This window comes from Apiospora hydei, assembly GCF_038363865.1.
Source record: "Apiospora hydei strain CBS 114990 chromosome Unknown utg000006l_segment0_segment0, whole genome shotgun sequence".
NCBI classification, from domain to species: domain Eukaryota; kingdom Fungi; phylum Ascomycota; class Sordariomycetes; order Amphisphaeriales; family Apiosporaceae; genus Apiospora; species Apiospora hydei.
This window is the reverse complement of record NW_027117365.1, coordinates 525846-540327: the sequence shown is the minus strand read 5'-3', so window position 1 is coordinate 540327 and position 14482 is coordinate 525846. Positions and strand designations below refer to the sequence as shown.

The window sequence follows — 14482 nt, the reverse complement described above, 5'->3', positions numbered from 1 at the left end:
ATTGCATTTTATCTTTCTCGCAAATTTGACGGTTTGAAGCACCTTTGTGTCTGCTACATACTTGGTATGGTTTGAGGACGGAAGCGTGCCTGTCTCAGTTCTGCCGAAAGGGGGAATGACGCGTGAACGTCCCCTCTATGCGCCGGCGATGGCACCGCGCCAAATCACAGCTGGTCGCCCTCCTACGGTCGCTGGAATGTACTGACTGGAACCATATTTCCCGCGAACCGATCCGTACAGTGGGGGTGTTGGCCAGACGATCGCGTCCCGCCCACATAAACCAGGCGATCTGAGACATCGTGGCTTGGGGTCTGTCTCCGTCTAAGCGACTGGCTCTAGGCCTTGCGAGAATGATGGCATTCGCGAACACCACGTGGCGTGGTAAACAAAAAGTTGGCTCGATGTCACGTCGCCGTCCAGCAATAGATGGCTATATGGATGACTTGGAGGTCTCGTTAGTGGATGCCAGCAAGAAACGAAGCCTTCATGCATGATGCGGTTCTGCCGGCTTCACGGCTCTTTTATGCCCCGGGGCCCTGGGGTTGGATCTTGTCGTCCCTTCGGGGAGAACTACAATGTGGAAACATATGTTGGTGTACTCGTTCCTTGCCGTGTCGAAGTTCAACCCGACTAGATGCGAAAAGCGGATGCTCGAAGCCGACTTCGCATATTATGAAGCGAGCTTGGGCGCCGGGTCCATCTGCTATACGTACATTACCACTATTGTTGTAACCATCGCGGCCGATTCGACTGACAACCAAGACGACACAATAACCCAACCGCAATCATCGTCACCCTACCTATCCGATTCCCTCCCGCGGCCAACACAGACTCAGCTTCCGACTCAGACCCGTGGCCAGGTTGGTCAAGGCAGTTCGCCAGTAGGAAGCTCTGAGATACCGGGCAGTGGGATGAGAAACAGTCGCGGGCTCTCAACCGTTGCAACTTCTGAGACTATCCCGGTGGTCAGTACAGGCGACGCGCCCGATACCTTACCATCCGAGTCGCAGGTTTCGTCAACGATCCCCTTTAGTTATCCACTCGATACTAGTCACGACGGCGGCGGTCCGAGTAGCCCAGATTCGGCGTACCCTCCATCCTATGCTAGTCTCAGTCCCGACACTACAGCCTCCTAGACTTCTGCGGGAGTTAACACCACGATCCTAGCTCAGACAAGTGGCACGTCGAGTGGTGATTCCACCAACATGGGACATGATAGCAGTATAGTCATTTCGCAAACTACTACGCCGAGAACTTCAGAACGTCCTGGTGACGTGGGTTCGGGCACTTTGACGACTAAATCAGTGGGAGCAGAATCCACGGCCCCTTACTCGTCGACATCGAAATCATCGAGTGGAACGATTTCGTCTGGCGATGATTCCACATCACAGGAAGGCCCAACAACAAAATCTTTCGGAACGTCGGTTCCTGCGTCGACAAAAACATCAGAATCGAATACAATTTCCAAAGGCCCGAGTGGATCCATACCTACGTCAGGCACAGCCACTGGAGCCACGTCCGTCCAGTCAGCGTCCGTTACTACTCAGATCCCATCGATCTCGGTTCCTTCTATCATCATTCTCAGCATAGAAGCCACAGCGACTCCCGGCCCGGCGGTCCAAACAACCACTCGACTGCGTCCAAAGATTCAGCTGAGGAAGCGTGAATCAGAGGACGGCTTTGTGGGAAACAGTCAGAACCCCAATCCGGATAGCTGCTTCGACGCAGTCCGTTTTCGCCAGTGGAACGGGCAATTCCAGAGACGGGGACGGCCTATATCCGTAGACCCCGGAGTCGACTACATCAACATCCTCAGTTACCCGGACGGGTCCATCACAACAGAATTCTCTGTCGTCAACGATACGCTTCAGTGGACCAATGACGCATTCTACGACGGCCGGGCGACATTTTGTCAGGTGGGCAACGATGGCCCTGTATATGCAGTGTTTACTAGCGCTGGAGGCCCTGAGGGATGTTCACCGGTGGCCCTGGTGGTCTATAAAGGTACCGAATCTCCCAGTACTAGGTTATAACCATAGCTAATCGTCATGTAGCGAGCCAGTGCCAGTGGGTAACCGTTGGTGATTCCAGCAGCTCCGCGACGTTGACTACCGACCCTTCTCAAGGGAATGGCAACGCAACACCGAGTGTTGTTTCGAAAACAGACGAAACACAAATATCCTCCGGCGCAAGCCAGGCTGGCACGAGCACATCCATACGGTCCTCTCCAGGGTCGCTCACTGACAGTACTTCAACCACAGGAGGAGCGGAGGGCATTACTGGATCTAGCTTCAGTAGGGGGTCTATGACAGTAACTGATCTTACGTCCTCAGCAGAAGCTACCAGCCACGTCACAAATCAGACAGGATCCAAAGTGGCACCTTCATCTAGTTCTACGGGTGCACCCATCACGAGCTACAGAACCCAGGAAAGTAACAGTGATACTTCGACAGACGCTGGTACTACTCGTGCTTCTGCCTCGCCAACCTCGGGTAGTGACGATATATCTGGCACTTTTCCGTCGACAGTAACCTCCTACACGATGCAACGCAGCGCCCAAAGCGTTATGCCAGCAAGTTCTGGGCAAGGCAGTATCACTTCATTTAAATCATCCAACCTGGAAGCATCGAGTACGCTGAGCGTTGCTTCTCAGCAGTCTAACTCTGGAAAAGGTAAGCACAACCATGTCGACAGGTAGTACCACATACTGACAGTTTTCCTAGATACAGTCACAAGTAGGACATTTTCAGACGATAATAGTTCAGCACCAGGTTCCACAGAGCGGACGAGCGCCTCATCTGCGACGTCTATATCCAGGATGACATCCAGTCCACCTACCTCAGAGGCTTCATCCAAGTCAGATACGGGCCTTGGTCCAAGCACTAATACAGCAACGGACCAGACTGCAAACGATCCGACATCATCACCGAGCATCATTGAGTCCAGTGGTTCATCCCCTGGAGTAACAGCTTCCCCCTGTGACCACTTCAGCAGAGACAACAACACCATCCACTCAAAGTTTTGATTCTCCGTCGGAAGCACTCAGCGGCTCGGACTCCTCGGGGACTATGGCTACTTCCTCCACAACCGTGGTTGATAACACTGGGATGAGCAGTGTTAGTAGTTCAAGTGGCCTTCCAACAGCAACTACTACTACGTTGTCGCCGGTTGAAATACAGAGTACGAGCAGTGCCGAACTGAGCAATGTTACTGCGGATTCGTCAACGGGAACATCGCTGGAAGCAACTACAAGCACTCAGCTCACAAGCGACCTTCCCAGCGATTCCACATCTACCTCAGCGAGCTCAAGTACTATTATTACAAGTCAAACTACAACCGGGACAGCGGGGCCAGGCTCCTTTCTATCATCCACTACCATCGATTCATCTCGGTTATCATCTGTTTCCTTTTCAGATAGCTCGACATCGATGGGTCAGCCGAACATGTCGTCATCTCAAGAGGCCACTACAGACACAGCTACTGCTACAAGCACGGGAACTACCATTTCAGCAATATCTAGTCACTCCAGTGGTGATACATCGGACAACACTGATTCAACAAGCACCAACAGCATTTCCATTTCTGACTTGCCCCTTACCACATCTTCAGGGGAGCAACAGGACACAACAGTCACTTCTTCCGGTTCTGTCTCTAGCAGCTCTGACTTCAATTCTGCAACCTCCGTCAACTCTACGATCAGTCAAACGGTCACCAGCTCCCCAACTTCTCAAGATCAGCAGTCCGAAACCTCAAATACCATACTGGAGACTTCGAGCTCATCTACGGAGGTCAGCGAGCCCACAAGTACAGATCAGAGCTATACAGCTACCACAAGTGTATCGGATACCTCCCAGTCGGTCTCAACTCGCATTTTCTCAACTCTTTTATCTTCTACAGGCCAAGTTACGTCTTCGGTGCTTACTGAGACCAGCAGCACAGACACCACCACTTCGCTCAGTCTTCCATCAATCACCGTTGTTCCGACTCAAACGTCGACATCACTGTCGAAATCATCCTCAGAACTAGGCAACTCTTCCACGGTCGAGTTAACCTCGGGCGATGGTACAAGTGCATCAAGCGTATACCAATCCACAGAAAGCAGCAGTAGCACAATAGGGGCAATAAGTGGATCTGATAGCACGACCAGCAGTGTGGTCGACGCGAGCACTGTCCAGTCAATCTCATCAGATGCGTCGTTTTTCACAAGCACATATACTACTCAGACCAGTTCGACATCTACGGTTTCTTCTACCACCGAGATAACAAGCGACGCATCAAGTTCCGTATCGCAGGGCACATTTTCAACTCTATCAACAGATAGTGTGTCGGCGACGACATCTGCCGGCTCTACATCAGTGCCTGACACAGAGTCATCTTCAAGCTCCAGTGTTGACACCAACAGTTCTAGTAGTAGCCTTGTGGGGACGATAACTACCTCGTCAATTACATCGAGTATCTCAACAGCATCCGATCAAAGTTCTGGCTCTGGGACATCATCAGGCGCTTCTACAGAGTCATCTACAAGTCAAGATAGCAGCGACAGCTTCTCAACTTCAAGCACCCCTTCGTCCACACAGGACGTCTCTGTTACCATCACCAGCACAGAAAGCAGCCTTTCGTCGAGCAGTGGATCAATGTCAACTACGGATAGTACCGAATCCAGTGGCATCCTTTCTTTTTCAACTACAAGCCTCGACACAGGAGCCTCAACTAGCAGTGAAAGCAGTCCCAGTACTGAGCAAACCTCAACAGTGTCGACAATAACGAAGTCTAGTACTGACTCGTTCTCAGAGAGCACCCAGGAATCCGCATATTCCGCTGGTGATACAAGCTCGTCCACCGTCTCTCCTTCATCTTCCATGGATTCCAATAGCACAGAATCTTCGACTGAGATGTATTCAAGCGCTAGTGCCGAGTCGTCCACCACATTGACAACAGCATCACTCACGACCTGGACCACAAGCTCAGGGGAATCTGAAATCACGAGTCAATCAAGTGTTACAACGGACAGCCCAGTGACAGTATCCGATTCAACGGTTACGAGGACTATATCATTCAGCGGACTCGGCACACAGTCGAGTTCAGACGTCTCCGTACAGTCCACAACTACCTCTGTATCTTCCAGCGAGACGTATTCTAGCACCAGTATGGAGCTATCGAATACGCTTTCAGGGACATCACTCACAACCGAGACCACTTCCACAGTAGTATTCGAGACCACCAGTCAATCGAGCACAATAATAGTCAGCTCAGCTACGGTCTCTGATTCATTATTTACGGATACTCTGTCAAGTAGCGGACCTAGCACACAGTCCAGCTCGATTTCAGATCTCTCTGTACAATCCACAACCACCTCACTATCTAGCAGCACGTTGTTATCAGTGAGTGAAACATCGGCTACAGACTCTGTTATTTCATCGACCAGTAGCTCGAGCACATCTGCTCAGATATCTGAGACAAACCTCAGTTTCAGCTCCAGCGAAACCATTACCCAGTCTATCGCTTCTACAAGCAGCGAGCTGCCAGTCACTGATACGACCACTTCTTCTGTTGAAGATTCGAGCTCCTCAAGCCAGCCTGCAGGAGAAGGCACATCTAGTCGGGCATCTGAGACAAGCCCGACGTCCAGCTCTAGCGATGCCACTATTCTGCCCACCACTTCTACCAGTAGCAAGCTGTCGATCACTGATGCGGCGACTTCTTCCGCCGATGATTCGAGCAGCTCGAGTCAGTCAGTGGGAACAGGCAGTAGTATCGTGTCCAGCCAGACCGACTCCTCCACACTTCTACCGCTTCAATGACAAACACAGACAGTATTTCCACATCTAGCAGCGACCTGGCGGGCTACAGCACCTTCTCTAGCTCTATGGATACATCCACCTCCACCGCTACAACAGGCTCAAGCCAGTCTATCATGGGTACACTTTCGGAAACCAATTCAGGCTCGGCGACACTGGATTCTTTATCAGTTACTTCTTCAACAATGCTCTCGGATATAACCTCGACGTCGGATGTTTCTCAAAGTAGCGGCTCAACAAGTTCGTTGTACTCTAGTGCGTCTCTGTCCAGTGATCTGTCCAGCGTTCCCCCGACACAGAGCTCCAGCAGCTCCGATGTGAGCTCGGGCAGTACAATCACTTCAACCGAGTCATCAGAGTCGCTGTCCACTAGTTCTGGAAGTCTTACGTCCAGCGTGGCGGAGACTGGAATCGAGAGCTCTGGGGTCTCATCAGCAGCGACATCGTCAAGCTCATCGGCGGAGGTTGTTTCAACCTCTACTCTGTCGACACTTGATACATCTACTTTCACAACGACCACTTCATCGGTCTCAGCATCCCAGATTTCCGAGACCAGTTCGGGTTCAAGCACAGAAACCGAAAGCTCTGGGATCTCCTCGGCAGCGTCAACAGCCTCCAGCTCATCGATGGAAATTATTTCAACCTCTACAACTTCGGCGTCTGATACATCCAGCTACGACACATCAACCTCGCCGGCCTCAACATCACAAATTTCTGAGACTCGTTTAGACCCAAGCCTCTCTGTATCAACATCAGTGACCTCTTCGTCAACAACGTCGGATATTCTCACCTCCTCATCGGGCGACATTCTTTATACGTTAACGTCTGGGCTATCGCTATCGTTGACTTCGATTTCGTCTTCGTTACTCGCGACGGGTTCCGTTTCCTTATCAACTTCGGCGTCGTCAGCGTCTACGTCTTCTGTCACAGAAACAACCTCATCGAGCGAGTCCAGCTCGGACTCCTCATCCACTTCTACGTCTATCTCGGACTCTGCCACTGAGAGTTCTGCGTCCTCTTCAAGTCAACTGTCGAGCACCTCGCTTGTTAATTCCTCCACAGCCACTGCGTCGGAAACAAGTTCAAGCGTTTCTATGGTGGAAAGCTCGTCAAGCAGCTTGGTTTCATCAGCGATATCCACCACAAGCCAGAGTTCAGATTCAACTTCACCCACCAGCAGCATCTTGAGTGCCTCGGCGTCGGAAGATACTTTGACTAGTTTTAGTGATACATCTACGTCCTCTACTACCCCCAGTCTACCGACGGCTTCTTCCAGCAGCAGTCCTGACGTCAGCACATCTTTCACCAGCAGCAGCTCCGTTGTTACTACTACCAGTACCGCTTCCACCAGAAACTTGTACACTTCTTCAACTTCTTCCAGTGAACCAATGCCTTCGGCCATTAGTAGTACTGCTGGTAGCACATCTTCCATTACCAGCAACTCTATTATCGACACTACTAGCACAACTTTCTCCAGCGATTCCGCCACAACTACGTCTTCTATCGACAATCCCACCAGCAGCAATTCTGTTATCAGCACTACCAGTACCGCTCCCACCAGCGACTCAGACACTTCGACTTCTTCCAGTGAACCGATGGCTTCTGCGACTAGCAGCACTGTTGCTAGCACATCTTCCATCAGCAGCTCTGTTATCGGTACTACCAGTACAGCTTCCTCCAGCGAAACCGTCACATCCCAATCTTCTACCAACAGTTCCCCTAGCAGCAGTTCCGTCGACAGTAGCTCCGCAACGAGTGCTTCTCCTACCGCTAGCTCTACGTCGGCCGTCACTACTGCGAGTAGTCTTATTTCCAGCGAAACGCAATCATTATCAAGCAGTAGTAGCACCACCACAAGCTCTATTAGCGATTCTGTGTCCAGCATATCTCCTAGCAGCACTTCCTCCACTGGTGTATCCGTCACCAGTAGTCCCACAATGAGTGTATCTCTCACCCTCAGTCCTACGTCCAGTAGCAATGTTGCTTCCAGTGACACGCAATCATCGTTGCCGTACAGCAGCAGTCAGAGCGCGCCAAGCACCAGCACTGGAGTGTCTTCAACATCTTCTGTAGAATCTACCGCCTCATCGGCCTCCATAGACTCCAGTTCTAGCACACCAACAGCATCGCCTTCGAGCTCATCCATCTAGTCGAGCACGGCCACGTCTAGTGCAAGCTCGAGCATGGCCACTTCTAGTGTCCTGACTCCGTCAGACCCTGGTTCATCCTCGACGACTTCGACGTTGATCTCGTCAACCACAACCAGCTCCGCTTCAGCAACCACGTCAAATCCTTCGACAATTTCTACTGGCACCACCGCCTCCAGCACGACAATATCTTCACCTAATACACTCAGCACATCCTCTTCTGTTCCGAACTCAAGCAGCATTGCCACATCAAGTAGTACAATGGTATCGACAGGAACTACCTCGTCCCAAGTTTCGACGAACTCCGGGACGGCCACTGTGTCTTCGCCATCCTCGCCATCATCCTCGCCATCGTCCTCGGCGGGTGTTATCACTAGTACAGCAAGCAGCACTGTTACAACATCGTCTCAGATCTCGACATCCTCATCTGGTTCCTCCTCTTCGCCCAACACTCCGAGCACATCCTCGTCAATCCCTAGCTCGAGCAGCGCTGTCGGCTCAAGTAGCACAGGAACTTCGACAGCGATCAGCTCGTCCCAGTCGTCGGTGAGCTCGGTAACGGCCACTGCGTCCTCGTCATCCTCTCCAACCTCGCCGTCAACTTCGACGAGTAGTCTTGGCGTTACCACGAGCACCGCCAGCAGTGCTTTTACATCATCGTCTCAGATCTCGATGTCCTCGTCTGTGGTCTCTTCTCTGACATTTACGTCTTCCACGTCTAGCAGCGTTGCATTTAGTGCCCCCCGTCGACAAGTAGTCTCGCTGCTTCTACCCTGTCAAGTTCAGTACCGAGTACATCCACGCAGGGCACGACGAGCCAAAGTACGGCTACGCAGAGTTCATCCGCACAGGGTACATCCCCGCAAAGTACATTCACGTCCGCTCAGAGCACGTCTACTCGAAGCACGGCAACCCAAACTACATCCACGTTCAGTTCTGGCTTTTCTGCCGCTACATCCACGTCTGCCGTTTCATCTGCCAATACCGTCACTTCAAGCGCAACCACAAGTGTGACATCGGTCAGCATACGCAGTGCCACAAGCAACAGCACTGCACCATCTACGTCATCTGTAGGTTATGTCACAACAACGCAACAGTACACTGGTCTCGTGACAACCACGACCACGATCCCTCCGAGCGGAACTGTGTCCGGCACCGTCATAATCCAGACGCCTCTGCCCACTTTCAGCTGCGACCCGAACGGATACCTGATACAGCAGAACGGGTCAGGCTACTCCTTAAACCGCATAAACATCCCGACCGGCAACAGGGAATTCATCAAGCAGGGCGTGGGCACCGGCGCCGCCATCAACGCCATGGGCTACAACTCCCTGGACAACTACCTATACGCCGCGCTCGGGGCCACGCCAGGAAACCTGCTCCGCATCGGCTCCAACGGCGACTCGCAGACGCTGGCGTCGCTGGGCCTGACGACGGCGGTCACCTCGGGCGACGTGGACGAGAACGGGTACTACTGGGCCACTGCGGGCGGGAAGCAGTGGTGGGGCGCGGTGCATCAAGGCAGGGGCGGTGTAATATCAGATCTCAATGATAGGGGGAAAGCAGGCAGGACAGTTATTTCCATTTCTTCCACATCAAACTCTACGATTCTATTGTTTGTAGTCCAATACACTTTGTTTCACTACAGTCTGGTGGAGAAGGTATGAGTGTATGCAGTATGTTTGTCTAGCACTTGTCAAGCCCCTTGTGCATTTACCTCCTTTTCTCGAGCATCCTGGAGCCACTGCTTAAACCAATCCGCCGCGGCGTTCTTGCCTCGCGCCATAGCCGCGCGCTCTCCCTCCTTATTGGTATCGCCGCGGATAAAGCACGCGTGCTCGACCCCGGGGAAATGATGGTAGTCAAACGGGGCGCCGAGCTCCTGCAGCTTCTGGAACGTGTGCAGCTTCATCTCCGGGCTGAAGGCGGGGTCCTTCTCAGGCGCCAGGATCTGGATCGGGACAGCCGCGCCCGCGACCCCGTCGACGTCCTCCTTGGTCAGCAGGGGACGGGTGGCCGACGCTGATGCAGTCGACCAGGGGCGGATCGTGCTCCTTGGCCGCGAGGCGGAAGCAGGCCCAGCCGCCGAAGCAGTAGCCCGCGGCGCCGACCTTTTTGTAGTTCAGGGGCGCCTGGCGTAAGGCGCGGGCGCACGCGAAGATCTCGGGCTCCCGGATCTCGCGCGTGTTCTTGGCGATGAAGGGCCGGATCAGGTCCCAGCGGTTCGCCTCGAGGAGACTCAGGTCGACGGCCTCGCCGCCGAAGAAGTCGGGCACGTAGACGGTGGCGTTGGCCTCGCGCGCCCAGTGGTCGGCCAGCAGGCGGACGTTGGGGAACTTCCAGCCGTAGAGGTCGTGCACTAGCAGGACGGCTACGTCGGGGCTGTTGCCGGTGATGTAGGTGTCGTTGTTGCCTAGCTTGGCTTCGGTGCCGGTAGGGGTGCCTTCCCATTCGAAGCCCTTGGTGCAGCAGTCGGTGAAAGTCATGGCGGCGGTTTGTGTGTGTGGCCAGGCGTGAGATTCCTTTACAAGAAGATATACAAGCAGAGGCACGTAGTGAGAAGCACTGGTGGGACAGCTTATACGAGGAGCGCTTAGATTGAGGGGAAGTTCAATGTTGGCTCAAGTATGCCTTTAGCCGGGAGTGTTATCTGTGGATGATCAATGGCCAAGTTCTGGAAAATGCAGGAAGAGAGCATAGAGATTATAAATTAATGCTGGTGACACTCAATCAGTATACCTTGGTGTCGTCATGTCGGGATTCGTTTACAAGCCCCCGACTCTGAGGCTGTCCTGGACTATTCGGGCTTCGGTCAACTTATATCCACTCTCGGACTGGACAACTGAGCAGGTCCGATGTGCGACACCCGGGACCTTGGTGCCGGGTAGCCACTATTCGAGGCAATCTTGGTATACCAGGGTGTCGTCGAGCCATCATTATTGGCCATGCCGTCGGGAACCAAACTGAGATGAAACCTGCTCTCGGCTTTGGAAGTTATCATCTGTCATTATGAGTACCTACGGGTTGTGTTGCAGGCACAAGGCTCCTAGCTCCATGCCGGCTCGATCGGCGACCCGATCTTAGCGGGTTGGCGGTCGTGTCGGCACTTGGGCGACGACTATGGAGGTGCATTTAACCCACAGAGCCGACCATCAATGCAACGAACTTTGTGTAGCGAAATCAAGCCATTCAATTCGTGAGGTTCCACGCCTATGGCTGACTTCCTGGCTATGCGATCTTTGGTAGAACAAGAATATGTGAGAGGGTGTGCCGTCCTGAGATTTGGTTCCACAGCCCGGCGATCTACAGTGTATAGAATCAACTTTATCCCGTTGAAGTGCCTGGCAATTGGTTATGTAAGGCCTGAGCAAAGGCGGTGAATGCGCTATACCGATGTACTCGAACCGCTAAAAACATTTGATCCACAGAGGATGGCAGAAACTTTGCCCCACTCAAAAAATTCCCGTGGGTATCTTCCATCGCAGCGCAATTCGTAGTTCGATTCGAAGACCAGCGACCGAAAATCCGACGATATTTTGTCGTTCACACTGCTCGCCCTGCACATTCCAACCGACAAATCAGTGCGCCGATACTGAACCGATCAGTCATTTAGACCGTGGACATACGCCGATCCGGCAACCGTTTGTCCAAACGGAATTCTGTCACAATGCCTCCCCAAACGAATCTGGCGGTTCGCCCGCAGAAGTCGCAGAAGCCGCAGAAGGCGAAGCAGGGCGCCAAAACCGAGGCCAAGCCGATGAGCAAGACCGAGTCCAAGACCCTAAAGCGCAAGCGAAACCAAGAAAGCCTGGCAGCGCTGCAGCTGCGCGTGGACGAGCTCGACCCCAAAACGGCCGACTACGACAAATTCTCAGCTCTCCCTCTGTCCAGCGAAACCGCGAAAGGGCTCGACGCCTCCCACTTCGAGAACCTGACCGACATCCAAAAGAAGGCGATCCCCTTGGCCCTCAAGGGTCTGGATATTCTGGGTGCCGCCAAGACCGGATCTGGAAAGACCCTGGCCTTCCTGACACCCGTGCTGGAGAAGCTGTACAGAGCCCAGTGGACCTCGCTCGACGGCCTCGGCGCCCTAATCATTTCACCCACGCGAGAGCTGGCCGTGCAGATTTTCGAAGTCCTCAGGAAGATTGGAAGGTACCACGGCTTTTCCGCCGGCCTGGTGATAGGTGGAAAGAACCTGAAGGAAGAGGCAGAGCGACTCGAGCGCATGAACATCCTGGTCTGCACGCCTGGACGTATGCTGCAACACTTGGACCAGACCGCCGGCCTGGATGTGACAAATCTCCAGATTCTGGTTCTGGACGAGGCCGACAGGACGCTTGACTTGTACGTTGCCCGACCTCTACTGAAATCATTTGCGAGGCTAACATTTCGATTAGGGGCTTCCAAACGGCTTTGGATGCCTTGGTGGAACACTTGCCAAAGGAGCGACAGACACTGCTATTCTCCGCGACCCAGAGTAAACGAGTCTCGGATCTGGCCCGACTATCACTGAAAGACCCCGAGTATATTTCAGTCCACGAAGCGGCCGCCTCCGCTACCCCCGTTGGCCTGACCCAGCACTATCTCGTCGTCCCGTTGCCCGAAAAGCTGAACACGTTATGGGGCTTCATCAGGAGCAATGTCAAAACGAAAACCATTGTGTTTGCCTCCAGTGGCAAGCAAGTCCGATTTATCTACGAATCCTTCCGCCATATGCAACCGGGTATCCCGCTGCTGCACCTCCATGGTAAGCAGAAACAGCTTGCTCGCTTGGAGATCAACCGCAGGTTCCTCCGGGCCGAGCATTCTTGTTTGATTACTACCGATGTCTGCGCGCGAGGAGTCGATTTCCCGTCAGTCGATTGGGTTGTGCAGATCGATGCTCCGGAAGACGTCGATACCTATATCCACCGTGTCGGAAGGACTGCACGAAACGAAAAGCTAGGAAAGGCCGTTCTTTTCCTGGACCCAAGTGAGGAGGAGGGTATGATGGAGAGGTTCGAGTCGAAGAGGATCCCTATCGTGAAGATCTCGGTTAAGGAGGGCAAGAAGACCGACATCAAGGCCAAGATTCAGGATCAGGTATTCCACTCGACGGAACTGAAATGTGAGTACCTATCATCTTCTCGTGCTGTAACGCATCTACTAACATGCCCAAGACCTTGCGCAGAAGGCCTTTATCAGTTACACTCGGTCCATCAGTCTGCAGAAGGACAAGAACGTCTTTGACCTGCGCGCTCTGGATCTCGAGGGATTCTCTAAAAGTTTAGGTCTTCCCCAGATGCCCCAGGTCAAGATGCCGAGACCCGAGGACGTCCGAAAGTTGAAGAACCGTTCGAGAGCGGAGATATCTAGTGGCTCGGAAGACGAACTGGACGGATCTGCGGCGAAGCCGAAGGACAAGGAAGTGCGCACAAAATACGACAAGATGTTCGAACGACAGTAAGTTCTACGCACAGCGAAACCCCGACATGCCTTAGAGAATCGATACTGACCACAAAACCCCTGCAGAAACCAAGACGTTCTGTCATCGCATTACCAGAACCTCCGACCAGAAGAGGCGTCCGACGACGAGTTCTTCCCCGTCAAGCGCCAACTGGACGACGACGACGTGGAAGCCGTCGCGCCCAAGAACGCCGACGACGGCGGAGTCCGCGGCAAGGTCATCACGGTGCACGGCGGGCAGGAGCTCGTCATCGACTCGAAGCGGCGCGAGAAGCTGATCCAGAGCAAGAAGAAGATGCTCAAGTTCATGGGCAAGGGCACCAAGACCGTCTTCGACGACGAGGGCCAGGCGCACTCGCTGTACGAGCTCGGCGACGAGGACGACTTCAAGCAGGACGGCGACGCCGAGGCGCAGCGCCGCCGCTTCGTCGACGAGGAGAAGGACAAGGTCCGCGAGGTCGACGACGACGACAAGGCCGCCGCCAAGGCGCGCAGGCAGGAGAAGAAGATGAAGCGCAAGGAGCGGGAGCGCGCGGAGCTGGCCGGCGAGGTGCCGACGGACAAGAAGGGCGGCGCGCAGTTTGGTACTTCGGAGGATGCGGAGGATGCGCTCGATTTCTTGCGCTCTTTGCCGGTTGCTGGTGGAGAAGGAGATGACGGTGATGCTGAACCACCCAAGAAGAAGGCCAAGAAGTGGTTCCAGGACGAGTCCGAGGACGAAGCGGAGGTGGCCCGCAAGAAGAAGCGCGGCAAGGTCATTGAGGTCTCGGAGGCGCCGGATACCCTCGAAGATTACGAGGCTCTGGCGGCTGGCCTGCTTGATGATTAGTTGTGTGGTGGTTGTTAGACGCTATTATGTTAATACCCATCCGTGTACACGTGTAGATAGTCGGCTTGTCATGAATCTGAAAGAATCAGCTGTCTCGACTATACTACGTATTCATGATCTCTCATGTCATTGAAGTCGGCCAGTTTGGGGCCTTCACTGATCGCCTCCTTATTTCCGGCGTGGACGGAAAGTTCTTGTAAAAAGGAATCGCAATTCTGGGTAAATTACCCGCGTTAAGCCGCGTCTCTCGTTGGTACATC

At 53.5% G+C, this 14482-nt stretch overlaps 7 protein-coding genes across 7 annotated transcripts; 4 read left to right on the top strand and 3 right to left on the bottom strand.

Moving 5' to 3' along the window:
* Positions 1 to 575: 575 nt before the first annotated feature.
* PG997_007349 (uncharacterized protein) lies at positions 576 to 5801 on the top strand (the record flags this gene model as incomplete). Its single annotated transcript, XM_066811664.1, has 5 exons — positions 576 to 965; positions 1137 to 2004; positions 2055 to 2672; positions 2724 to 2948; positions 2995 to 5801. The coding sequence occupies 5 exons, from the start codon at positions 576 to 578 to the stop codon at positions 5799 to 5801; spliced, it is 4908 nt and encodes a 1635-aa protein (XP_066667006.1).
* Positions 5802 to 6018: 217 nt separating this feature from the next.
* On the bottom strand, positions 6019 to 7230 carry PG997_007348 (uncharacterized protein; the record flags this gene model as incomplete). Its single annotated transcript, XM_066811663.1, has 3 exons — positions 6019 to 6471; positions 6616 to 6789; positions 6838 to 7230. 3 exons carry the CDS (start codon positions 7228 to 7230, stop codon positions 6019 to 6021), a joined length of 1020 nt encoding a protein of 339 aa, XP_066667005.1.
* PG997_007347 (uncharacterized protein) lies at positions 7187 to 7948 on the top strand (the record flags this gene model as incomplete). The annotated part of the gene is made up of 1 exon (XM_066811662.1): positions 7187 to 7948. The coding sequence occupies one exon, from the start codon at positions 7187 to 7189 to the stop codon at positions 7946 to 7948; it is 762 nt and encodes a 253-aa protein (XP_066667004.1).
* On the bottom strand, positions 7945 to 8187 carry PG997_007346 (uncharacterized protein; the record flags this gene model as incomplete). The annotated part of the gene is made up of 1 exon (XM_066811661.1): positions 7945 to 8187. One exon carries the CDS (start codon positions 8185 to 8187, stop codon positions 7945 to 7947), a length of 243 nt encoding a protein of 80 aa, XP_066667003.1.
* A 19-nt stretch (positions 8188 to 8206) lies between these two features.
* On the top strand, positions 8207 to 9612 carry PG997_007345 (cell agglutination protein mam3; the record flags this gene model as incomplete). Its single annotated transcript, XM_066811660.1, has 2 exons — positions 8207 to 8797; positions 9043 to 9612. 2 exons carry the CDS (start codon positions 8207 to 8209, stop codon positions 9610 to 9612), a joined length of 1161 nt encoding a protein of 386 aa, XP_066667002.1.
* Positions 9613 to 9641: 29 nt separating this feature from the next.
* PG997_007344 (uncharacterized protein) lies at positions 9642 to 10431 on the bottom strand (the record flags this gene model as incomplete). Its single annotated transcript, XM_066811659.1, has 2 exons — positions 9642 to 9938; positions 9967 to 10431. 2 exons carry the CDS (start codon positions 10429 to 10431, stop codon positions 9642 to 9644), a joined length of 762 nt encoding a protein of 253 aa, XP_066667001.1.
* A 1181-nt stretch (positions 10432 to 11612) lies between these two features.
* PG997_007343 (ATP-dependent RNA helicase DBP4) lies at positions 11613 to 14222 on the top strand (the record flags this gene model as incomplete). The annotated part of the gene is made up of 4 exons (XM_066811658.1): positions 11613 to 12292; positions 12346 to 13055; positions 13108 to 13390; positions 13460 to 14222. The coding sequence occupies 4 exons, from the start codon at positions 11613 to 11615 to the stop codon at positions 14220 to 14222; spliced, it is 2436 nt and encodes an 811-aa protein (XP_066667000.1).
* Between the last annotated feature and the right edge of the window lie 260 nt (positions 14223 to 14482).